The 24,995-nt window shown below is 44.1% G+C and overlaps 1 protein-coding gene across 2 annotated transcripts in view; it reads left to right on the forward strand.

Annotated features, from left to right (window-relative positions):
* Window positions 1–24,995, forward strand: part of plcd1a (phospholipase C, delta 1a) — a 193,170-nt gene that overhangs the window by 79,311 nt on the left and 88,864 nt on the right. For both annotated transcript variants that reach the window (XM_063044573.1, XM_063044572.1), the window contains exon 2: window positions 21,855–22,019. In XM_063044573.1, the coding sequence (XP_062900643.1) occupies window positions 21,855–22,019 (165 nt within the window). The remainder of the gene's footprint in view (window positions 1–21,854; window positions 22,020–24,995) is intronic.

A 24,995-nucleotide genomic window follows, 5' to 3' on the forward strand; every position in this document is an offset into this window, starting at 1 on the left:
GTTTTTGATTTACTGCATATCTGGGGTAGGGCGTGGATTGTAGTCAGATCGGGCCCGAGGCACAAGAAGAGGTTTATCTGATCTGAAGAGACAGCAGAATATTATGGCACCAGAAAGTCCCAGGAGCCTGCTTACTACTGCTGTGTGTTTCTGTGTTACCAGTGTGAAGTCCTGATCACGTGGTAGTCAGCCGCTTCCTATTAAACTCATAAAGATTGCAGTGAGAAAATAAATCACAGAGCAACCCAAACAGCCTTAAATTTAAAACACAAGAGATTCTGCAAATGCTGGAAATCAGTGAGTAACACAAATTATGGTTAGCATGACACTATCACAGTTCAGGGCGTTGGAGTGCGGAGTTCAGTTCCAATGGCGTCCATAAGAAATTCATGCGTCCTTCCTGTGAGTGCGTGGTTTCCTTCTGGTTTCTTTCCACATTCCAAAGACGTATCGGTTACTAGGTTGATTGGTCATTGTAATTTGTCCCGTGATTAGGCTGGGGTTAAATCGGTGAGTTGCTGGTCTATGCAGCTCCTTGGGCTGGAAGGGCCTGTTCTGTGCTGTATAAATAAGTAAGATACTGGAGCAACTCAGGAGGTCAGGCAGTGTCTATGGAAAGGTGTCATCAGTCAATGTTTTGGGCTTGGGACCCTTTCATCAGGACTGGGATGATCAAGGGTTTTAGCCGAAAAAGTCAATTGTTTATTCCTTTCCATAGATACTGCCTGACCTACTGAGTTGCTCCAGAATTTTGTGTGTGTGTTAAGTTTAAAACACAAGTCACTGGGAGGAAAATCCTAGGCCAGGCAGTATCTGTGGAAAGAGAAGCAAAATTAATGTCTCCAGTAAAGACTACTCATCCACTGCTCTGCTTTAAATCTGCAGCCTTTTGATTTTCAGAGGGAAGTTAACTGAATGGTAAGGGTAAGAAAGGTAACAGCAGAATGGAAAACAGATTATTATTTAAATACACTCAGTGACCACTTTATTAGATACCTCTTCCACTGAATAAAGTGAGCACTGAGTGTATGTTCATGGTCTTCTGCTGCTGTGGCCCGTCCACTTCAAGGCTCCGTGTGTTGTGTGTTCAGAGATCCTCTTCTGCCCACCATGTTGTAATACGTAGTTATTTGTCTTCCTGTCAATTTGAACTAGTCTGGCCATTTTCCTCTGACCTCTCTCATTAATGAGGAATTTTCACCCACAGAACTGCTGCTCACTGGATTTTTTTGGGGTGTTTTTTGCTCCATTTTCTGTAAACTCGAGGTATTGCTGTGTGGGCGGAAAAAAAAATCCCAGTATATCAGCAGTTTCTGAGACACTGAAACCACCCCGTGTGCCACAACAATCCTTCCACGGTCAAAGCCACTGAGATCACATTGCTTCCCCATTCTGATGTTTGGTCTGAGCAACAACAGAGCATCTCAACCATTGCTACATGCTTTTATGCATTGAGTTGCTGCCATGTGATTGGCTGATTAGATATTTGCATTAACCCCTCCACCTCCCACTTTCAAATCTCTTACTAGCTCTTCCTTCAGTTAGTCCTGACGAAGGGTCCCGGCCTGAAACGTCGACTGTACCTCTTCCTAGAGATGCTGCCTGGCCTGCTGCGTTCACCAGCAACTTTGATGTGTGTTGCTTGAATTTCCAGCATCTGCAGCATTCCTCGTGTTATGATAATTAAATGTTGGTGCTTGGAGAGACACAGTTGGAGGAGAATTACTGGATTTAGACCCAGTGTTGATGAAGCAACAACAGTAATTATTTAACTCTGAATAGTGTGGGACTTCGAGCAGCACAGCAAAGGAACAAGCCCAGGTTAAAGACCACAAGACATAGGAGTAGAATTAGACCATTGGTCCCATCGAGTTTCCTTCAGTATTCTATCATGGCTGATTTATTATCCCTGTCAACCACATTTTCCTGCCTTCTCCCTGTAACCTGAGAACCTATCAACCTCTGCCTTAAATATACCCAGTTATACTAGTAATTGAACTGAACTAATCCCTCACATCATTTTGTGCATATTCATGTGCCTGTCTCAGAGTCTTCTAAATGCATCTATTGTATCTGCCTCCACCACCATCCCTGGCAGTGCATTCTGCCCCCACCACTGTTTTTTTTAAAAAACCTATTCCACACATCTCCTTTGAACTTTTCTGCTCTCATCATTCCCTTAACAGGGTAACCAAAACTGTATACACGAATCAGAATCAAGTTTATCATCACAGGCACATACCATTAGAGGCACAGGTACAATTCTTCTGCCCATTGAGGAAGGGGAAAGAGAAGATGTCCAGGGTGGGTGGGATCTTTGATTATGTTGGCTGCTATACTGAGGCAGTGGGAGATATAGACAGAATCCATAAAGTGGAGGCTGGTTTTTGTATGGAAATTTGGAGTCTGGAAATTTGTTTCATATCTGAATGGCCAATTTCTCTCAGTGGGCTGAATGCTGGGCCTCTTGGGGCTGCCCTCTGATTTAGCATTTCTTTCCTCATCTGCCCTCCATGTCCCAACAGTATAGCACACATCATTGCTGCCTGTCATCTCCTGGCAGGACTGGCACACCCAGATTAGCTCAAAGCGGACTCCACAACCTGGGGCACAATTTGGCAATGGCCATCAACTTCACCTCTCACGTAACGCCCAGCCCAAACATTGGCTTCAAGCATTCTCCGTAGACTTTGGGTGTACCAGTCAGTGTTTCTGTGGCAACAGGCAACTGTTTGGCTGTGTTTGGGTGTCACCATAGGGAGCTTTATCATGTCAAAAGGAAGCAGTTTGATCAGAACTCCTAGTGGTAATCCGTGACTGAGCACAGATTTATAGAGTTGCTCTAGTGTTGCAGTTTGAACCTCACTATGGTAGCTGGGAAATTTACATGTCAGTAATCAAACTGATCTGAAATTTGCCAAAATAAACTTAACTAAGTAACAGTAAGCATGAAACCACAAGATTGTAGTGAACTGGTATTAGTTGATCTGGCCTTGATGTGATTCTTGACTTATCAATGTGGTTAGCTCTTAACTGAGTTAGGGTCAATAGAGTCATACAGTAGAGAAACACGCCCTTTGGCCCATCTCCTCTGTGCCAGCATGGCATCTGACTGAGCTGGTCCCATTTGCCTGAGTGTATGTTTAGCATCAGAGGTGAGAACTGTGGAAGACATGGACAAGACATAGATTTATACAGTAGGCTATTCAGTCCAGTTTGTCTGTGACAAGCAAGTTGTCCACATTTGATCCATACCCTTCAAAAACGAGCCTATCTGTGCATCTGATAGTTTTTAAAATATTGAACTTGTATCCACCTCTACCACTTCCTTTGTGTGGAAAAAGTGTGTCCCCAGCCTCTTTTAAATCTTGCTACTTCACCTTAATTGTCTGCTCTCTAGCTTTAGACTCCCCGACCTTGCCAGGAAGGAAGGTAATTTTCACCCAGAGGTGGGGCGGGGGGAGGAATTTGGAATCTGAATATAGTGTCTGAGAGGCCAGTAGACGTTGAGACTCTCACAACATTTAAGAGTATCTCGATGAAAATATGGTTTGCGAAGGCATAGAAGGCTGCCATCCAAGTGCTAGTAAACAGAATTAGTATAGGTGAGCATGGACAAGATGGGCCGAAGGGATACTTCTGTGCTCTATGACTCTGTCCTATAATATTTTAAGAACTTGGAACATAGATCATTATAGCACAGTACAGGCCCTTAGGCCCAGAATGTTGTACTGATCTTTAAGATCAATCTAACCCATCCCTTCTACATAGCCTTGCATTTTTCTAACATTCACATCCCTATATACTTATTTACTGAAGCCCATCACCCCATTGGCTGTCAATATCAGCACGCCAGAGTCCTCTGTCCTGGGCCAATCTTTCATGTTGTCCCCAAGTGTTGCCCATCTAGGTGAAGATCCTTCCTCTCTCAGGAATGAGGTCTTTGGAGATTCTGTTGGAATTTCAGTAGCTTTGGGCTTTCAAGGGATGGGGTTATTAGCCCCATGCCCAACACTCCTCCTTTCAAACTAGGTTTGGGACTGTCCCTGGTGGCGTTATGTACCTATCTAAGAGTCCCTAATATATCTGCCTTTACCACCACCCCCGGCAGGGCATTCCATGCACCCACCACTCTAAAAAGTACCTCTGAAATTTTGTTGTTTGATTTAGTATACAGTTTGAGAGCCACAGATCCGTCTGAAAGTAATTTCCGATCTTGAATAAACCCAATTATGTTGCTTTAGGAGATGCATTAGCCAAGGTGAAATTAAAAAGCTTTTATGTTAACTGTGTAAATGAAAAGTAGCAAATATTTAATGTTTCACAGTTGCCAATGAATGTGCCTTCTATTGATAGATAAACGTTCCCAAGGAAAGCTATCCTTCTCTGGCCATTGAGAGAGGTTAACACTAGATTAAAAGAAAAGGTCGTTTTAACATAGTTTTAACATTTTGTTTTTTCTTCTTATTTTTGATATATTGTTTAGCTTTGTTAATCAGTTATTTGATAATTTAATTCTTATTGTACGTGTTGACATGTTGACTTGATTACTTTAATGTATTTTTTTTGTTGGTCAAAGTAGGAATGGTTAAGACATATGGAAATATTTGCGTTTGTTACTTCAGAAAATGCAAATAATGTAGCAGAAAGAGAGGAGAGTTGAGCAGCACGGTGGTGCAGTGGTTAACACGACACTTTACAGTGCAGGCGGCGCAGGTTCAGTTCCCGTCGCGGTCTGTAAAGAGTTTGTGTGTTCTCCCCGTGAATGCGTGGGTTTCCTCGCACAGCCCAGAGAAGTACTGTTTGGTAGGTCAATTGGTCAACGTAAATTGTCCTGTGATTAGGCAAGGATTGAATTGGGGGATTGCTGGGTGGTGTGTCTCAAAGGGCTGGAAGGGTCTATTCCATGCTGTATCTCAATCAATAAATAAATAAATCTAGTGATGGTGTATGATAGGGAGAGAGAGAGACAGAGAAAAACAAACAATTCAGGAAAATTGGAAGCAGACAAGTCCCATTGATGAAATACCCTCAGAATCAGATGTATTATCACTGACATGTCATGAAATTTGTCATTTTGCAGCAGCACAGTACAGGACATACAAAAACCGTTAAGTTGCAATAAAAAATATATATAGTACTGTGTAAAAGTCTTGGACACATATATAGCTAAGGTCCTTAAGACTTTTGCACAGTACTGTAGTAATTTTATGCATTGCACTGTACTGCTGCCACAAAAAAAAACAAATTTCATGACATATGTGAGCCATGATAAACCTGATCCTGATATGGGTCTCTATTGTGGACTGAGAGTAGAAAGGCAGCAGGGTGAGGGGAATCATGGTTGGGAAATGAGGAATAGAGAGGGGAGAGAGCAGGAAGCACCAGAAGGTCATTCTGTAATAATTATGATCAATAAACCCATTGTTTGTAATCAAATTACCTTTCTGGTGTCTCAGCGCTGAGTGTGTCTGCACACATTTCACCTTCTGCCCCTGGCACTCCTGTGCCACCAGTCCCACAGCCCTCACATAGTGCTCCATCCTCACCATTCCCAACGTCCTTTGCACCCAGCAGATTTACAAACTCGTTCGTCGCTCCACACAGACAAATACAGTGCTGTGCAAAAGTCTTAGGCACCCTAGCTACATATATGTGCCTAAGGCCTTTGCACAGTACTCTATGTCATGCAAAAATAGAGAGGTCATCTTCGTGGATTCAGAAATGTGATGGTGGAGGGGAAGAAGCTGATCCTAAAATGCCAAAGTGTGTCTTCAGGCTTCTGTACCTCCATCTTGTTGGTAGCAATGAGAAAGGGGCATGGTCTGGGTGGTGAGGGTCTTTAGTGATAGATGCTGCTTTCCTGGAGGCATCACCATTTGAAGATGGAGGGGAGGTTAGTCCCATTGTGGTGTTTACAAACCTCTAGCTTTTTCCATTCCTGCATATTGGTGCCTCCATAGCAGATGGTGATGCATCTAGTCAAAATGCTCCCCATGATGTGTGTAGAAACTTGCCAGAGTCTTAGGCGACATTGCGTAGGTAGCTAATACATTAGAACAAACCCTTTGGCCCACCACGTCTCTGCTGACTATGATGCCAATCTAACTAACAGGCAGGGAATAGACGTGCCCATGCTCTGTTCCCTGTCTGTTCACATGTCTGTGAAGTATTGCCAATGAGTCTGCTTCCACCATCTCCCCTGGCCTTGAACCAACCAGTCCCTGTGTAACAAAAAGCCTGCTTCGAACATCTCCTTTAAACCCCTACCCTCACATCACCTTAAAGCCATGCCCTCTGAAATTTTACATCTCCATCCCGGGGGTGGGGGAGATACAAATTATCTAAAGATAAACAAAAGATTAGCTTTATTTGTCATGTTGGAACATACAGTGAAATGCATAATTTGCATCAACCACTAACACCGTCCGAGAGTGTGCACTCTTTCAAGTATAATAACATCCTTTCTCTAACAGGTTGACCAGAACTGTACACAGTGTTCCAAGTGTGGTCCTACCAGCAGCCTGTACATCTGTAATATGTCAGCCCAACTCCTGTAGTCAATATCCTGACCAATGAAGGCCAGCATGTGAAATATATCGACCTGTGAAGGAACTATATTCAAGGAACTATCAACCTGCAGCTCTAGGGTCTCTGTTCTGTAATACTCCCCAGGGCCCACTCAGTTCCTCCAGCGGATTTGTCCCTTTTTGCTCCAGAGTCCAATGTTGGATAAAAGAGGGGATGTGGAGAAGATGGCTATATGGACTTTAGAAAGGCCTTTAACAATGTACTGCATGCTAGGCTGACTGATGGGGTAGACCACATGAGATTCATGAATAGCCATAGATTCTTCAAGTTGCGACACAAGGTAGTTAAGATGACATATGGTGTGTTGGCTTCATTAGTCAGGGATTGAATTAAAGAGCTGTGAGATAATATTGCAGCTCTATAAAACTATTTAGACCACACATAAGAGTATTGTGTTCAGTTCTGGTTGCCTCAATATAAGAAGGATGAGGCCCCAGAGGAGATTTACCAGGATGCTGCCAGGATGAGAGAGTATGTCTTATGAAGAAAAGTTGAGCGAGCTAGGGTTTTAAAAGGCATATAGTGGACATATAGTGGAATATTATTGAAAGGTCAGTAGAAGTACAAGTCCTATACTTCTGTTTCATTGACTACACAAAAGCCTTTGACACAGTGAAACACCAAGTCATCATGAAAATACTTAAAGATATTAATATCAACGGAAAAGATCTAAGAATAATCAGGAATCTCTACTGGCAACAAAGTGCAGCCATACGGATAGACAACGAGATTGGTGAATATCAGCCAATAAAGCGAGGAGTCAGACAGGGTTGTGTTCTATCACCAGACCTGTTCTCCCTGTACAGTAAAAACATCTTGAGAACTATACAAGACATACCTGGAATAAGTATAGGGGGATACAATAACAACGTCTGCTATGCGGATGACACAGTACTGATAGCAAACAGTGAAGTAAATTTACAGAAACTAGTATCTACCATCAACACAGAGCGAAAGACTTGGCTTAACCTTAAACAAAAAGAAAACTGAAGTAATGGTAATATCAGAGAGACCTGATATCCCAAATTGTAGGATCGTATTGGGAAATGAAATCCTGAAACAAGTTCACAACTTCAGTACCTTGGATCATGGGTAACATCTGATGGCAAATGTGAAACAGACATAAAAGCAAGAATAGCAATGGCAAGAACAGCATTTACAGAAATGAGAAACATCCTAACGAACAAGAAAATAGCAATTGACATCTGCCTTGGAACTCTCTGCTGCTACATTCTTCCTATATTGATGTATGGCTGCGAGTCATGGACCATCACAAATGCAATGGAAAAAAGAATCAATGCAGCAGAGATGGGGTTCCTCAGAAGAATGCTATCCCTATCATATACGGACAGGAATAACAGAAGCAGGGGAGGCAACAACTACAACTGGGAGGGTCAGGGACCGTGATGGATGGAGAGACATGATCGCCCACGCTGAACGGCAAGGCACCTGAATGAATGAATAGTGGACAGCCAACATATTTTTCCCAGGGTGGCAATAGCTAATACAAGAGGTCATACTTCTTAAAGTGATGTCTGAAGTAGGTTCTTTTTACACAGACTGTGTTGGATGCATGGAACACCCTGCCAGGGTGGCAGTAGAGGCAGATACACTAGGGACATTTAACATACTCTTAGAAAAGCAAGTAAGTGATAGAAAAATGGAGAGGAATGTGGAAGGAATAAAGATTAGGTTGATCTTGGAGTAAGTTAAAAGGCTGGCCTAGCATGATAGGCTGAAGGGCTTAAATTGTGCTGTACTATATTCTCTGTTCTAGTCACTTAGCTTGAAAAAATTGGCTTGATGGTAGGAGATATAGGGCTGTTTTTCAGACTGATGGCTTGTGACAAGCAGTGTACCACAAGAGTCAGTACTGGGTCCACTTACATTCGTCGTCAGTTTGGAGGAGAATGTAGATGGAATGGTTAGTAAGTTTGTGGTATAATGGGCAGTAAAGAAGGTTATGTAAGGTCACAAATTGACCTTGATCAACCGGACAAGTGAGCCAAGCAGTAGCATGTAAAGTTTAATTCAGTATTACATTTTGGTAAGACAAATTAGGGCAGGATTTTCACAGTAAATGATAGGGCCATGGGAAGTGTTGTAGAACAGAGAGACTAGAGGTGCAGGAACACAACCCCTTGAATGGCAAAACACAGGTAGACGGGTTGGTGAAGAAGGCATTTGCACGCCGCCCTTTATCAGTCAGGATATTGAATGCGTGAGTCAGGATGCCATGTTACAGTACAGTAGTGTAGCAGTTAGTGTAACACTATTACAACACCAGTAACCTGGGTTCAAGTCCATGCTGTGTGTAAGGAGTTTGTACGTTCTCCCTGTCACCAGGTGGGTTTCCTCCAAGTGCTCTGGTTTCTTCCAATATTTTAAAAGACCTATGGACTAGTAGGCTAATTGGTCACATGAGTGTGATTGGATGGTGTGGGTGTGTTGGGCTGGAAGATCCTGTTGCCATGCTGTATCTCTAAATAATTTTTTTCAAAATTAAAAAGCTGTAGAGGGTGTTAGTTAGAGTATAGCTCTGGGAAGGAGCTAATTAAACTCAAGTTACAATGATATTACAGGGACTGGGACTGGAAGGTGTGGGTTATAAAGCCTTCCAAGCTTCAGGGGGAAAAAAGCTGTCCTAGCTTGATGGAGTAAACTTACAGCAGCGTATAAAGTCATAAGGGGCATAAATAAGGTGGACAGCCACTGTCATTTCCCCAGGGTAGGGGAGCTCAAAGCTAGAAGACACAAGTTTAAGGTGTGAGGGGAAGATTTAAAGGAGACTTGAGGTTCAGTTTTTCACACAGGGTGATGGGGGAGAGGTGATTATAGGCAATGAGAAGAAGTGGTAGAGGTGTATGTCATCACATTTAAAAGGCATTTGGACAGGAACATAGATAGGAACGGTTTAGAGCAGGGGTTCCCAACTTTCTGTATGCCATGGACCATTACCATTAAGCAAGGGGTCTGAGGACCCCAGGTTGGGAACTCTTGGTTTAGAGAAACATAGGCCAAATGCAGGTAAATGTGACCAGCTTAGATGGGCATCACAGTTGGCATGGATCAGTTGGGCCGAAGGGCCTGTTTGTATGCTGTGTGACACGATGACTCCAGTCGGTATTCTTGTGTCTCCAGTATCATCAGTGCCATAGTCAAGGGAGAGTGTGGGGATGCACACAGGAAACGTTGGCCACAGAATAACCATGTTGAAAATGAAATGGACACCTCTCCAACCCTCCCCCCCCCCCCCCCCAAACGAACACCTGTGACTAGGCTCAGGCTTCCTTGCTTCTAGTATTTGGCATTGAAATTGGAATCGGATTATTATTGTCATATGTACTGAAATATAGTGAAAAATTTGTCTTTCATACTGTTCATAAAGATCAGATCATTACACAGTGCAGGAGGTAGAACAAGGCAAGACAATTACAGAATACAGATTAAAGTGTAATAGCTACAGAGAAAGTGGAGTGCAGGTAAACAACAAAGTGCAAATTCAAAATGAGGTAGGTTGTGAGGTCAGAGTTCATCTTATCATACCAGAAGACCATTCAATAGAACATAACAGCACAGTACATGCCTATCCGCCGATGATGTGCTGACCTTTTAAACTACTCTAACAGCATCCTTCCCTTCTACTGTACATAGCCCTCAATTTTTCTGGAGGGGGATTTCTGATGGGCTAAGCTGTATCCATGGTACTGTGTTTTCTTGTAGTCACATGCAAGATCATTCTGAGGTAGATTGTGAAGTCATGAGTCCATCTGATTGTCTAATAACTGCCCCTGACCCAGATTTGTGAACCTCTCTGCCAAGAAGGATGGTATCTTATTACCTTGCTTCTAGAGGATTGTTTGCAGAGCTGAACACATTTCCTTGGGATAGACAAGCAGCCCCATGCCTGGCCAATGGACCCCCACCTACTCTCTGTATTGGTGGTCGCTGGCCTGTCGACAGGTGGGGTTGCTGTCTCCTTCGGCTGGTGGGCATGCCGGAAGTTTGCCAAGAAGAGGCCCCAAGCTGGGGCAGCAGAGGCCGAAACTGGCATGGCCCAACCAGAAGATTGGAGAATGGAGATCATGGATGTTGAGGCCGTTAGCCAGGATCTAGAGAAGAGGGCGTGGGATCTGGAAGTGAAGAACCAGCATACATATGAGGTAAGCCTGGAACTGAGGGCACTAGATCCAGCACTAGAGCCAGGAGATCTGGAGCTAGAGTCTGGGAGCCAGAATTCAGAGACTGGCGGCACAGAACAAGGGGATGGAGGAAATGAGCAGGGAGTTGGGCCTCAGGAACTGGCAGCCCAAAGGCAGCATCCTGAGCCACTTGCGTGGCATTTCCTTCCAGAGGTGTTGAGTCCAGCAAAGAGCCCAGCGGATGAAAGCGGGAATCCTGGAGATGAAAGAGTGAAAAATGGAAGTAGGGATGAAGGAATAAGCGGAGATGAGCAGAATGACGAAGGGAGGTTGGAGGGTGGTCCAGATGATGCCACAAAGCCAAGAGGAGGCCAAAAATCCACCAGCGACGGGAAGAACAGTGATCGGGAGGGACACAGACATGAGAGGGGATTTTCTGGAGTTAGGAAAACAGTGCCTGAAGTTAAAAAAGTGAAGTCAAGAATTTCGAAAGAGGAGTTCTTTAAACTTGTAAGAAACACAGAAGGCTGGAATGGCAATGCACATCAAGGTAAAAAAATGCCAGTATAAATAGATCTGTGAGAGTGTGTGTGTGAGGGGGGGGGGGAGAGAGAGAGAATAAATGTATAAACAAAACATCAACTGTTCGTACATTTTCATCGATGCTGTCCAACCTGTTGTGTTTCTCCAGGATTTTGTGAATAAGTAAATTGGTACATAAGATGTATCAAAATTTTTGTGTAAAATAAACTCAGCGGCCACTTTATTAGGTACTTCCTCTACCTAATAAAGTGGACACTGATTATGTAGCCCATCCACTTCATTGTTCAATGTGATGTGCATTCAAAGATGCACTTCTACACACAACTGTTATATTTCATGGTTATTTGCATTACTGTCACTTTCCTGTCAGCTTGAACCAGTCTGGCCACTCGCCTCTGACCGCTCTCATTAACAGGTATTTTTACCCGCAGAACTGCCACTCACGAGATGTTTATGTTTTTTTTCCCATCATTCTCTGTAAGCTCTGGAGACAGTTGTGTGAAAAATCACAGAAGCCACTCAAACCACCCTGTCTGGCACCAACATTCATTCCACAGTCAAAGTCACTTAGATCACATTTCCACCCCATGCTAAAGTTCAGTCTGAACAACAACAGAACCTCATGACCATGACTCATGTGAGTTGTTGACATATGATTAGGCAATTGGATATTTGGGTAAATGAATTGATGTACAGGTGAATCTAATAAAGTGGCCACTGAGTGTAGTTTGGAGTATTCTTTGGAATTGTGTAAAGTTTAGGCAATATTACTAAGATGAAAGGACTCTCACTCGTATACTGACACTGATTTGACAGTTCGTGGGTATTGCTGAATTCATCTCTCCCCCTGCCTATCTCAAAGTATTGAATTAACTGTATTTCTTACATCATTCATATACATGAGGAGTAAATATCTTTACATTACGTCTCCATCTAAATGTGCAATTGAAAGTAATTTATAATAAATAGAATGTACAACAAGGCAGTCAATATAATAAGAAATACAATTGTATTAGCAAGAATTAATCACTCTGATGGCCTGATGCAAGAAGCTGTCCCGGAGTCTGTTAGTCCTGGCTTTTATGTTGCGGTACCGTTTCCCGGATGGTAGCAGCTGGAACAGTTTGTATTTGGGGTGACTTGAGTCCCCAATAATCCTTCAGGACCTTTTTACACACCTGTCTTTGTAAATGTCCTGAGTAGTGGGGAATTCACATCTACAGATCCGCTGAGCTGTCCACACCACTCTCTGCAGAGTCCTGCGATTGAGGGAAGTACAGTTCCCATACCAAGCAGTGATGCAGCCAGTCAGGATGCTCTCAATTGTGCCCCTGTAGAAAGTTCTTTAACCGTAAGAGGTGAAGGAGGCGCTATTGTGCTTTTTTCACCGCACAGCTGGTATAGAAACATTGAAAACCTACAGCACAATACAGAATAGGTTGAGTGAACTCGGACTTTTTTCCTTGGAGTGACAGAGGATGAGAGGTGACCTGATAGAGGTGTATAAGATGATGAGAGGCATTGATCATGTAGATAGTCAGAGGCTTTTTCCCAGGGCTGTAATGGCTAGCACGAGAGGGCACAGTTTTAAGGTGTTTGGAAGTAGGTACAGAGGAGAAGTCAGGGGTAAGTTTTTTTTACACAAAGAGTGGTGAGTGTGTGGAATGAGCTACCAGCGATGGTGGTGGAAGCGGATACGATAGGGTCTTCTCAGAGACTCCTGGACAGGTACATGGAGCTCAGAAAAATTGAGGGCTATGGGTAACCCTAGGTAATTTCTAAGGTAAGGACATGTTCGGCACAGCTTTATGGGCCGAAGGGCCTGTATTGTGCTGTAGGTTTTCTATGTTTCTATATATCCACACGATCAATGCCTCTCATCATCTTATACACTTCTATCAAGTCACCTCTCATCCTCTGTCGCTCCAAGGAAGAAAGGCTGAGTTCAATTTTCATAAGGCATGCTCTCCAATCTAGGCAACATCCTTGTAAATCTCCTCTGCACCCTTTCTATAGTTTCCACATTCTTCCTATAGTGAGGCGACCAGAACTGAGCACAGTACTCCAAGTAGGGTCTGACCAGGGTCCTATAAGGGTGCAACATTACCTCTCAGCTCCTAAACTCAATCCCACAATTGATGAAGGCCAGTACACCGTATGCTTTCTTAACCAGAGTCAACCTGCGCAGCAGCTTTGAGTGTCCTATGGACTCAGACCCCAAGATCCCTCTGATCATCCACACTGCCAAGAGTCTTACCATTAATACTATATTCTCTCATCATATTTGACCTACCAAAATGAACCACCTCACACTTACCTAGGTTGAACTCCATCTGCCACTTCTCAGCCCAGTTTTGCATCCTATCAGTGTCCTGCTGTAACCTCTGACAGCCTTCCACAAAATCCACAACACCCCCAACCTTTGTGTCATCAGTAAATTTACTAACCCATCCCTCCACTTCCTCATCCAGATCATTTATAAAAATCATGAAGAGTAGGGGTCCCAGAACAGATCCCTGAGGCACAGCACTGGTCACCGACCTCAATGCAGAATATGACCTGTCTGCAACCACTCTTTGCCTTCTGTGGAGAAACCAGTTCTGGATCCACAAAGCAACGTCCCCTTGGATCCCATGCCTCCATACTTTCTCAATAAGCCTTGCATGGGGTACCTTATCAAATGCCTTGCTGAAATCCTTATACACTACATCTACTGCTCTACCTTCATCAATATGTTGAGTCACAACCTCAAAAAATTCATTCAGGCTCGTAAGATACAACCTGCCTTTGACAAAGCCATGCTGACTATTCCTAATCATATTATATTTCTCCAAATGTTCATAAATCCTGCCTCTCAACCATTGAAGTAAGACTTGCTGGTCTATAATTTCCTGGGCTATTTCTACTCTCTTTCTTGAATAATGGAACAAGATTCGCAACCCTCCAATCCACTGGAGCCTCTACCGTCCCCATTGATGATGCAGAGATCATCACCAGAGGCTCAGCAATCTCCTCCCTCACCTCCCACAGTAGCCTAGGGTACATCTTGTCCGGTCCCAGTGACTTATCCAACTTGATGCTCTCCAAAAGCTCCAGCACATCCTCTTTCTTAATATCTACATGCTCAAGCTTTTCAATTTGCTGTAAGTCATCCCTACAATCGCCAAGATTCTTTTCCGTAGTGAATACTGAAGCAAAGTACTCATTAAGTAGCTCTGCTATCTTCTCTGATGCCATACACACTTTTCCACTGTCACGCTTGATTAGTCCTATTCTCTCACGTCTTACCCTTTTGCTCTTCACATACTTGTAGAATGCCTTGGGGCTTTCCTTTATCCTGTCTGCCAAGTCCTTCTCATGGCCCCTCCTGGCTCTCCTAATTTCTTTCTTGAGCTCCTTCCTGCTAGCCTTATAATCTTCTAGCTCTCTATCATTACCTAGCTTTTTGAACCTTTCATAAGCCCTTCTTTTCTTCTTGACCAGATTTACAACAGCCTTTGTACACCAAGGATCCTGTACCCTTCCATCCTTTCTCTGCCTCATTGGAACGTACCTATGCAGAACTCCGCACAAATATCCCCTGAACATTTGCCACATTTCTTCCACACATTTCCCTGAGAACATCTGTTCCCAATTTATGCTTCCAAGTTTCTGCCTGATAGCCTCATATTTCCCTTTACTCCAGTTAACTGTTTTCCTAAGTTGTGTGTTCCTATCCCTCTCCAATGCAATGGTGAAGGAGATAGAATTGTGATCACTATCTCCAAAGTGCTCGCCCACTGTGAGATCTGACACCTGACCAGGTTCATTTCGCAATACCAGATCAAGTACAGCCTCTCCTCTTGCAGGCTTATCCATATATTGTGTCAAGAAACGTTCCTAACCTAACAAACTTCATCCCATCTAAACCCCTCACTCTAGGGACATGCCAGTCAATATTTGGGAAATTAAAATCTCCCATGACGACAACCCTGTTATTATTACTCCTTTTCAGAATCTGTCTCCCTATCTGCTCCTCGATGTCCCTGTTACTATTTGGTAGTCTATAAAAAAAAACACCCAGTTGAGTTATTGACCCCTTCCTGTTCCTCACTTCCAGTCACAGAGACTCTGCAGACAATCCCTCCATGTCTTCCTCCTTTTCTGCAGCTGTGACACTATCTCTGATCAACAGTGCCACGCCCCCACCTCTTTTGCCTCCCTCCCTGTCCTTTCTGAAAGATCTAAATCCTGGCTCTTGAAGTAACCATTCCTGTCCCTGAGCCATCCAAGTCTCTGTAATCGCCACAACATCATAGCTCCAAGTACTGATCCACGCTCTAAGCTCACCTGCTTTTTTCATAATACTCCTTGCATTAAATTAGACACATCTCAATCCATCGCTCTGAGCATGTCCCTTATCTAGCCTATCCTCCCTCTCGCACTGTCTCCAAGCTTTCTCTATTTGTGAACCAACCGCCTCTTCCTCCATCTCTTCAGTTTGGTTTCCACCCCTCAGCAATCCTAATTTAAACTCTCCCCAATAGCCTTAGCAAACCTCCCCGCCAGGATATTGGTCCTCCTGGGGATTCAAGTGCAACCTGTCCTTTTTGTACAGGTCACTCCTGCCCCAAAAGAGGTCCCAATGATCCAGAAATCTGAATCCCTGCCCCTGCTCCAAACCCTCAGCAACTCATTTATCCTCCACCTCAATCTATTCCTATACTCACTGTCACGTGGCACAGGCAGCAATCAGGAGATTACTACCTTTGTGGCCCTGCTCCTCAAATTCTTGCCTACCTCCCTGTAGTCTGCTTTCAGGACCTCCTCCCTTTTCCTGCTTATGTTGTTGATATCAATATGTACTACGACCTCTGGCTGTTCTCCTTCCCACTTCAGGATATCGTGGACACAATCAGAAACATCCTGGACCCTGGCACCTGGGAGGCAAACTACCATCTGTGCATCAAACTATCACTGCTGCCATCCTGTACCTTTCTCTACCCTTCTGAGCCACAGGGCCAGACTCTGGGCCAGAGACGTGGCCACTGTTGCTCCCCCCAGGTAGCCATCCCCCCTCCCCCAACAGTACTCAAGCAGGAGTACCTGTTGTCAAGGGGTACAGTCACAGGGGTGCTCTCTAGCCTCTGACTCCTGCCCTTCCCTCTCCTAACTGTTACCCACTTACCAGTCTCCCCAGGCCTCAGGTATGTACAGACTACGTGAGGTTCTCAGTGATGTTTATGCCGAGGACCTTAAAGCTGTTCACCCTCTCAACCATAGATCCATTGATGTCAATAGGGGTTAGCCTGTCTCCATTCCTCCTGTAGTCCACAAGCAGCTCCTTTGTTTTTGCGACGTTGAGGGAGAGGTGGTTTTCTTGACACCACTGTGTCAGGGTGATGACTTCTTCTCTGTAGGCTGCCTCGTTATTATTTGAGATAAGGCCAATCAATGTAGTGTCGTCAGCAAATTTAATTAGTAGATTGGAGTTATGGGTGGCAACACAGTCATGGGTATACAGAGAGTAAAGGAGTAGTAATCTAGGCCAGCATTTTGAAGATTAGCTTTATTTATCACATGTACATTGAAACAGGTACAGCCCAAGAATATGCTGGGGGCAGGCCACAACTGTCACCATACGCTGCACCAACACAGCAGCTCATAACTCACTAACTCCAACCTGTACATCCTTGGATTGTGGCAGAAGACCTGGGCCCCTAGAGAAAACCCATTTGGTCACGAGGAAGAACATACAATCTCCTTACAGACAATGGCAGGAATCGAACTCCAGTCGCTGAACGCTGGTGTTTTAAAGTAATTGTACTACCAGCTATTCTACTGTGATGCCTTAGCTAGTAACAGAGGCAGGGGTGGGGTGGGAAGGTGGTAGTAGTATATAATGCAATATAGAAACCCTGTTCAACTGAGCTCAAGGACGTATGAGGATGTATCAGTTTTTTCCAGTGGCTGCCCATTTCCTTATCTGCTGAGACCCTGAGTGTAAACCTGCTACTGTGTTTGTTTATAACGCAACAATCATCGTGTTTTAAAGCAACACACACAAAATGCTAGAGGAACTCAGCAGGTCAGGCAGCATCTACAGAGAGGAATAAACAGTCAATAATTCTGCCAAGATCAGGACTGAAAAGGAACTGGGAAGAAGCCAGAATAAGAAGGTGAAGGAAAGAGAAGGAGAAGGTGATATGTAAAGGCAGGTGGGTAGGAAAGTTAAAGAGCTAGAGAAGAAGAAATGCGGAAATGTGATAGGAGAATAAAGTAGGCCATAGGAGAAAGGGGAGGAGGAGGGACACCAAGGAGAGGTGATAGGCAGATCACAGGAGAAGAGGTTAAAGGGGAGCCAGAGTGGGGAATGGAAGTGGGGGGGGGGGGGGATGTTGGAGGAAGTTGGAGAAATTGATGTTCACGACATCAGGTTGGAGGTGACCCAGACAGAATATGAGGTGTTGCTCCTCCAACCAGAGAGTGGCCTCATCGTGGCAGTAGTGGAGGCCACGAACTGACATGTTGGAATGGGGATTGGAATTAAAATGGTTGGCCACCGGGAAATCCTGCATTTTGCAGATGGAGCAAAGATGCTTAACAAAGCAGTCCTCCATTTTGCATTGGGTCTCACTAATGTAGAGGATGCTGCTTTGGGAGCATGGGATACAATAGGTGACCCTTATAGATTTGCAGGTGAAGTGTTGGCTCACATGGAAGGACTGTTTAGGGTCCTGAAAGGTGAATGGGCAGGTGTAGTAGTTAGTGGGGAGGGACGAATGGACAAGGGAATTACAGAGGGAGCAATCCCTGCGGGTAGTGGAGAGGTACACCATGTTACTGGTAGTAGGATCCCGTTGAAGATGGTGGAAGTTGTGGAGAATGAAGTGCTGGCTATGGAAGTTCATGGGGTGGTAGATGAAAACAAAAGGAACTCCATCCCTGTTGAGGGGTGGGGGCAGGAGATGGCATGAGGGCAAATGCCTGGGAAATGGAGTAGATATGGGTGAGGGCAGCATCCATGGTGGAGGAAGAAAGGGGACATTTCTGATGTTGTGGAAAGGAAAGTTTCATCCTGGGAACAGATGCAATAGAGATGAATTAATTGAGAAAAGGAAAGCATAGATCTGTAGAGTAGAAGGGAAAGAGGACAAGAGGGGAGCGGTAGTGATGGGGGATTCACTAGTCAGGGGAACAGACAGGAGATTCTGTGGACATGAACTGGACACACAGATGATATGTTGCCTCCCAAGTGCTGGGGCCAGGGACATCTCTGATCGTGTCCACAGCATTTTAGAGAGGGAGGGAGAGCAGCCAGAGGTCTTAGTACATATTGGTACCAATGACAAAGGAAGAAAAAGCAATGAGGTCCTGAAGAGAGAACTTAGAGAACTTGGTAGAAAGCTGAGAAGCAGGACTTCCAGAATAGTAATTTCTGGATTGCTACCTGTGCCATGTGCCAGTGAGGGTAGAAACAGGGTGATAATTCTGTGGCTGAGAAACTGGTTCAGAGGGTGGGGGCTTCAGGTTCTTGGACCATTGGGATCTCTTCTGCGGGAGGTATGACCTGTACAAAAGGAACAGGTTGTACCTGAACCAGAGGGGGACCAATATTCCCTCGGGCTGGTTTGTTAGAGCTGTTGGGGAATGTTTAAGCTAATTTGGCAAGGGGGTGGAAACTGGAATGGAAGGACTCAGGATAGGACGGATGGTAAAAAAGCAAAGATAGTGTGCAGTCAGACTGTAAGGAAGGGCAGGCAGGTGATGGAACAAAATTGCAGCCAGAGGAGGGAGAATCAATGCATTAGGGATGCAGAATCAAAAAGGATAGCAAATACAATACTCAACGTGTTCTATCTCAATGCACAGAGTGCAAGATATAAGGTGGATGATCTTGTTGCACATTACAGATTGTCAGGTATGATATTGTGGCCATCACTGAATCATGGCTGAAGGATGGTTGTAGTTGAGAGCTGAATGTCCAAGGTTACACGTATCAGAGGTATAGGAAGGTAAGCAGAGGGGGTGGGGTGGCATGGCTCTGCTGGTAAAGAAAGGCATCAAATCAGTGGAAAGATGTGAGAAAGGATTGGAAGATGTTAAATCCTTGTGAGTTGGGTTAAGAAACTGCAAAGGTAAAAAGACCCTGATGGCAGTTATATTCAGGCCTCCCAACAGTAACTGGGAGGTGGACCACAGATTACAACAGGAAATAGAAAAGGCATGTCAAAAGGGCAATGTTATGATAGTCATGGGAGATTTCAGCATGCAGGTCGATTGGGAAAATCAGGTTGGTAATGGATCTCGAGACTGAGTTTGTTGAATGCCTAAGAGATGGCTTTTTAGAGCAATTTGTCGTTGAGCCTATTAGGGAATCAGCTATACTGGATAGGGTGTTATGTAATGAACCAGAGGTGATTAGGGAGCTTAAGGTAAAAGAACCCTTAGGAACCAGTGACACAATATGTTTGTGTTCAGCTTGAAATTTGATAGGGAGAAAGTAAAGTCTGATGTAGCAGTATTTCAGTGGAGTAAGGGAAATTACAGTGGTATGAGAGAGGAGTTGGCCAAAGTAAATTGGAAGGAGCTGCTGGCAGGGATGTTAGCAGAGCAGCAATGGCATGAGTTTCTGGGAAAAATGAGGAAGGTGCAGGACATGTGTATTTCAAAAATGAAAAAAAATTCAAATGGTATTACAGGAAAGTTACTAAAATGGTTAGAGCATTGACTGATTGGTAGGAGGCAGTGAGTGGGAATAAAAGGATCCTTTTCTGGTTGGCTGCCAGTGACTAGTTGTGTTCCACAGGGGTCAGTGTTGGGACCACTTCTTTTTATGCTTTATTTAGATGATGGAATAGATGGCTTTGTTGCCAAGTTTGCAGATGATACGGAGATTGGTGGAGGGACAGGTAGTGTTGAGGAAATGTGTAGGATGCAGGACAGATAGATTAGGAGAATGGGTGAAAAAGTGGCAAATGAAATACAATGTTGGAAACTGCATGGTCATGCACTTTGGCATAGGAATAAATGTGCAGACTATTTTCTAAATGGGGAGAAAATCCAAAAATCTGAGATGGAAAGGGACTTGGGAGTCCTTGTGCAGAACACCCTAAAGGTTAGCTTGCAGGTTGAGTCGGTGGTGAGGAAGGCAAATGCCATGTTAGCATTCATTTCAAGAGGTCTAGAATACAAGAGAAAGGATGTGATGCTGAGGCCTTAAAAGGCACTGGTGAGGCCTCACCTTGAGTATTGTGAACAGTTTTAGGCCCCTCATCTTAGAAAAGATGTACTGGTATTGGAGAGAGTCCAGAGGAGGTTCACAAGGATGATTCCAGGAGTGAAAAGGATATTATACGAGGAATATTTGATGGCTCTGGGTCTGTACTCACTGGAATTCAGAAGTATGAGAAGGGGATCTCATTGAAACCTTTCGAATGTTAATAGGCCTAGACAGAGTAGATGTGGAAAGGATGTTTCCCATGGTGGGAGAGTCTAGGACGAGGACACAGCCTCAGGATAGAGGGGTGTCTATTTAAAACAGAGATGCAGAGAAATTTCTTTAGCGAAAGGGAGGTGAATTTGTGGAATTTGTTGCCAGATGCAGCTGTGGAGGCCAGGTTATTGGGTGTATTTAAGGCAGAGATTGATAGGTTTTTGATTGGATATGGCATCAAAGGTTATGGGGAGAAGACTAGGAAATGCGGTTGAGAAAGAGAGAGAAAAAATGGATCAGCCATGAGTGAATGGCGGAGAAGACTCAATGGGCCAGATGGCCTAATTCTGCACCTACATTTTATGGTCTTGGTCTTGGAGCATATAGATTAGTTTTGAAGGGATGATGGTATTGAATGCAGAGCTGTAGTTAATGAAGAGTATTCTGATTTATGCATCTTCACTGCTGAGATGGTCCAAGGTTGAATGAAAACCCACTGAAAGGTCATATGCTGTTGTGGTGTTAGGTAAGTTAGAGCTGGACAATAGTCATTGAGACAGGTCACTACATTCTTCTTGTACACCGCTATAACTGAAGCCTCAGACGGCCAAAGTGAAAGGTTAAAGATCTTAGTAACACCCCAGCTCGTTGATTAGCACAGCTCTTCAGTACTTGGCTAGGTACACTGTCCACTGTGTAAACGAGATGTTTTTTGATGGGTTAGGGTATTCTCAAGTCAGCCTCAGAGACAGGAGGGCCAGGGGTTGTGGGAGTTCGTGAAGGTCTTCTGTCAGTCAAAGTGACCATAATGAGTGTTGAGCTCATCTGGGAGTGAAACCTTGTTGTCACCTATGATGCTTTTTCTTAGAGTATGTTAACAGGTTTGCACAGCATTGTGGGTCGAAGGGCCTGCACTGCACTGTTCTATCTCACTCATTGCCCACTTTTGCACATTAACACTCTTCCACAACCCTCCACTGTTGTCCTCTGTCTTCCTAACTCCTGACCACTTACCCCTCCTCACCAGTTCCTCACTCTCCACGCCCACCCATCCCTCACTTCCTCCCTTCCTTTCTCTTCCCCTTCACTGCCCCCCCCCACATCTTCCACTTCCCTTCATGCCATCTCTCTGACTGATGTGTCCTTTCTGTTTTCCTCGCAAGGCTTCAGCGAGGATGAAGATATTAAAGCCATGCTCAAGGGTAGTAGCATGCAAAAGATCAAATCTAGCACATGGATGAAGCCACGCTTTTACAAGCTCCAAGATGACTGTCAGACAGTGTGGTACGACTCCCAAAAGATCCTGAAGTCAGCCAGGAACCAAATTTGTAAGTATTCCACATGTCTTGGGAGGGATAGTGGGACAGGGAGCATGCTTAAAGAAAATTTCCAAAAATATTTGTCCATGGCACCAATAATGCCAATAATTTAAATGCCAGCCAAGATCAGAAGCGAGAGCCAATTTTGCTCGCTGTCCGTGATCTTCGCTCCTCTCTCCAGGTCACGGAGCCTTTCACTGTTCCATTGTTGGGTCAATTTAAACGCTGGCCCAGATAGATTGAAAAGATAGGACAAGAGCCGATTTTGCTCATTTTCTGCGATGGTCACTCCTCTTTCCATGGTGCTGAGGTTTTGAAGACTTTCAGTTGCTATACTCTGTGCCTGCTAATAAGATGGACTAATAAGCAAGTCTTTCGGCTGCTTGGCTGCTACAGGGTCTGGATCTGAGGACTCATTTTTGGTTCAGTATACTGTTATTCACTTCAATTATTTGCATGGTATTTAGTTATTTTTTCTCTTGTGCATCAGGTGTTGGTCTTCCATTTTTATTTTTATTCTGTTTTTGCTTCAGTTGGGTTCTTTCAGGTTTCTTACTTTGTGGCTACCTGTGAGCAAGCAAATCTTAAGGTTGTACATGTTTGTATAAATTTATGCATTTATTTTTGATAATAAATGTACTTGAATGTTGATTTGGCCCTGTTTCCCGGTGCAGCACCATTTCAAAGCCAGCAGAGTTGCTTCCTCATGGAATCGGTGACATGGGTTCTATCTTTTATGTATTTTATTTTATTTAGAGATGCAGCTTGGCCCAACCTAGCTTAATCACAGGACAATTATCAATGACCAGTTAACCTACTAACTGGTATGTCTTAGGATCGTGGGAGGAAACCGGAGCACTAGCAGGAGTCATGAGAAGGATGTACAAACTCCTTACAGACAGCACCAGAATTTTACTCTGAACTCCGATGCCCCTGGCTGTAATAGCATCACGCTACTCGCTACGCCATGGTGGGATCCCCTTGACTATCAGTGATGCTTGTATGGAGTTTGCATGTTCTCCTTGCCACCACACATATTTACCCTGGGAGCTTCAGTATCCTCCCACTTAATCATATTGGTTTATTATTGTCACGCGTGACAAGATACAGTGGAAAAACTTGGTTTTGCATTGATCATTTTGCACTAAAAATGGACTTTGTTTATTTCTAATTGTGTTCTTTCTTGTAACAATTGTGTAGAATTTTATTTACTTTTGAATGCTGTGTCTATGATGCTTATGTTCCTGTAATGCTGTGGAAGGAAGTAAGCACCATCATAGGCATATACACATCTACTTCCTTTGGAGTTTGTGGCAATTTGGCATGACATCTAAAATTTTGACAAACTTCTGTTGATGTGTGGTGGAGAGTATACTGACTGGTTGCATCACCGGCCTAGTATGGAAACACAATGCCCTTGAATGGAAAATCCTACAAAAAGTAGTGCATACGGCCCTGTCCATCACAGCTAAAGCCCTCCCCACCATCTACACAGAGCCTGTTGCAGGAAAACAGCATCTATCAGTGACCCCCACCACTCAGGTCATGCTCTCTCCTCGCTGCTACCATCAGGAAGAAGGTATAGAGGCCTCAGGACTCACAACACCAAGTTCAGGGACAGTTATTACCCCTTAACCATCGGGCTCTTGAACCAAATAGGATAACTTCATTCAACTTCACTTGCCCCATCATTGAAATGTTCCCACAATCTGTGGACTCACTTTCAAGGACTCTTCATCTTATATCCTCGATATTTATTTATTTATTTATTACTATTCTTTCTTTCTTTTTTATATTTGAACAGTTAGTTGTCTTTTGCAGACTGGTTGAACACCCAAGTTGGTGGTCGGTCTTTGATTCTGTTATGGTTATTATTCTATTATGGATTTATTGAGTATGCTCACAAGAAAGTGAATCTCAGGGTTGTATATGGTGATGTTATATGTAGACCATAAGACAAAGGAGCAGAAGTCGGCCATTCGGCCCATCGAGTCTGCTCTGCCATTTTATCATGAGCTGATCCATTCTCCCATTTAGTCCCACTCGCCCGCCTTCTCACCATAACCTTTGGTGCCCTGGCTACTCAGATACCTATCGATCTCTGCCTTAAATGCACCCAATGACTTGGCCTCCACTGCTGCTCAAGGCAACAAATTCCATAGATTCACCACCCTCTGACTAAAAAAATTTCTTCACATTTCTGTTCTGAATGGGTGCCCTTCAATCCTTAAGTCATGCCCTCTCGTACTAGGCTCCCCCATCATGGGAAACAACTTTGCCACATCCACTCTGTCCATGCCTTTCAACATTCAAAATGTTTCTATGAGGTCTCCCCTCATTCTTCTAAACTCCAAGGAATACAGTCCAAGAGCGGACAAATGTTCCTCATATGTTAACCCTCTCATTCCCGGAATCATTCTAGTGAATCTTCTCTGCACCCTCTCCAATGTCAGCACATCCTTTCTTAAATAAGGACACCAAAACTGCCCACAGTACTCCAAGTGAGGTCTCACCAGCGCCTTATAGAGCCTCAACATCACATCCCTGCTCCTATACTCTATTCCTCTAGAAATGAATGCCAACATTGCATTTGCCTTCTTCACTACCAACTCAACCTGGAGGTTAACCTTAAGGGTATCCTGTACGAGGACTCCCAAGTCCCGCTGCATCTCAGAACTTTGAATTCTTTCCCCATTTAAATAATAGTCTGCCCGTTTATTTCTTCTGCCAAAGTGCATAACCATACACTTTCCAACATTGTATTTCATTTGCCACTTCTTTGCCCATTCTTCCAATCTATCCAAGTCTCTCTGCAGACTCTCTGTTTCCTCAGCGCTACCGGCCCCTCCACCTATCTTCGTATCATCAGCAAACTCAGCCACAAAGCCATAAAGCCATCTATTCCAAATCCAAATCATAATCCAATGTAAAAAGAAGCGGCCCCAACACGGACCCCTGTGGAACAGCACTGGTAACCGGCAGCCA

This window comes from Mobula hypostoma, chromosome 3 (genome assembly GCF_963921235.1).
Source record: "Mobula hypostoma chromosome 3, sMobHyp1.1, whole genome shotgun sequence".
NCBI classification, from domain to species: domain Eukaryota; kingdom Metazoa; phylum Chordata; class Chondrichthyes; order Myliobatiformes; family Myliobatidae; genus Mobula; species Mobula hypostoma.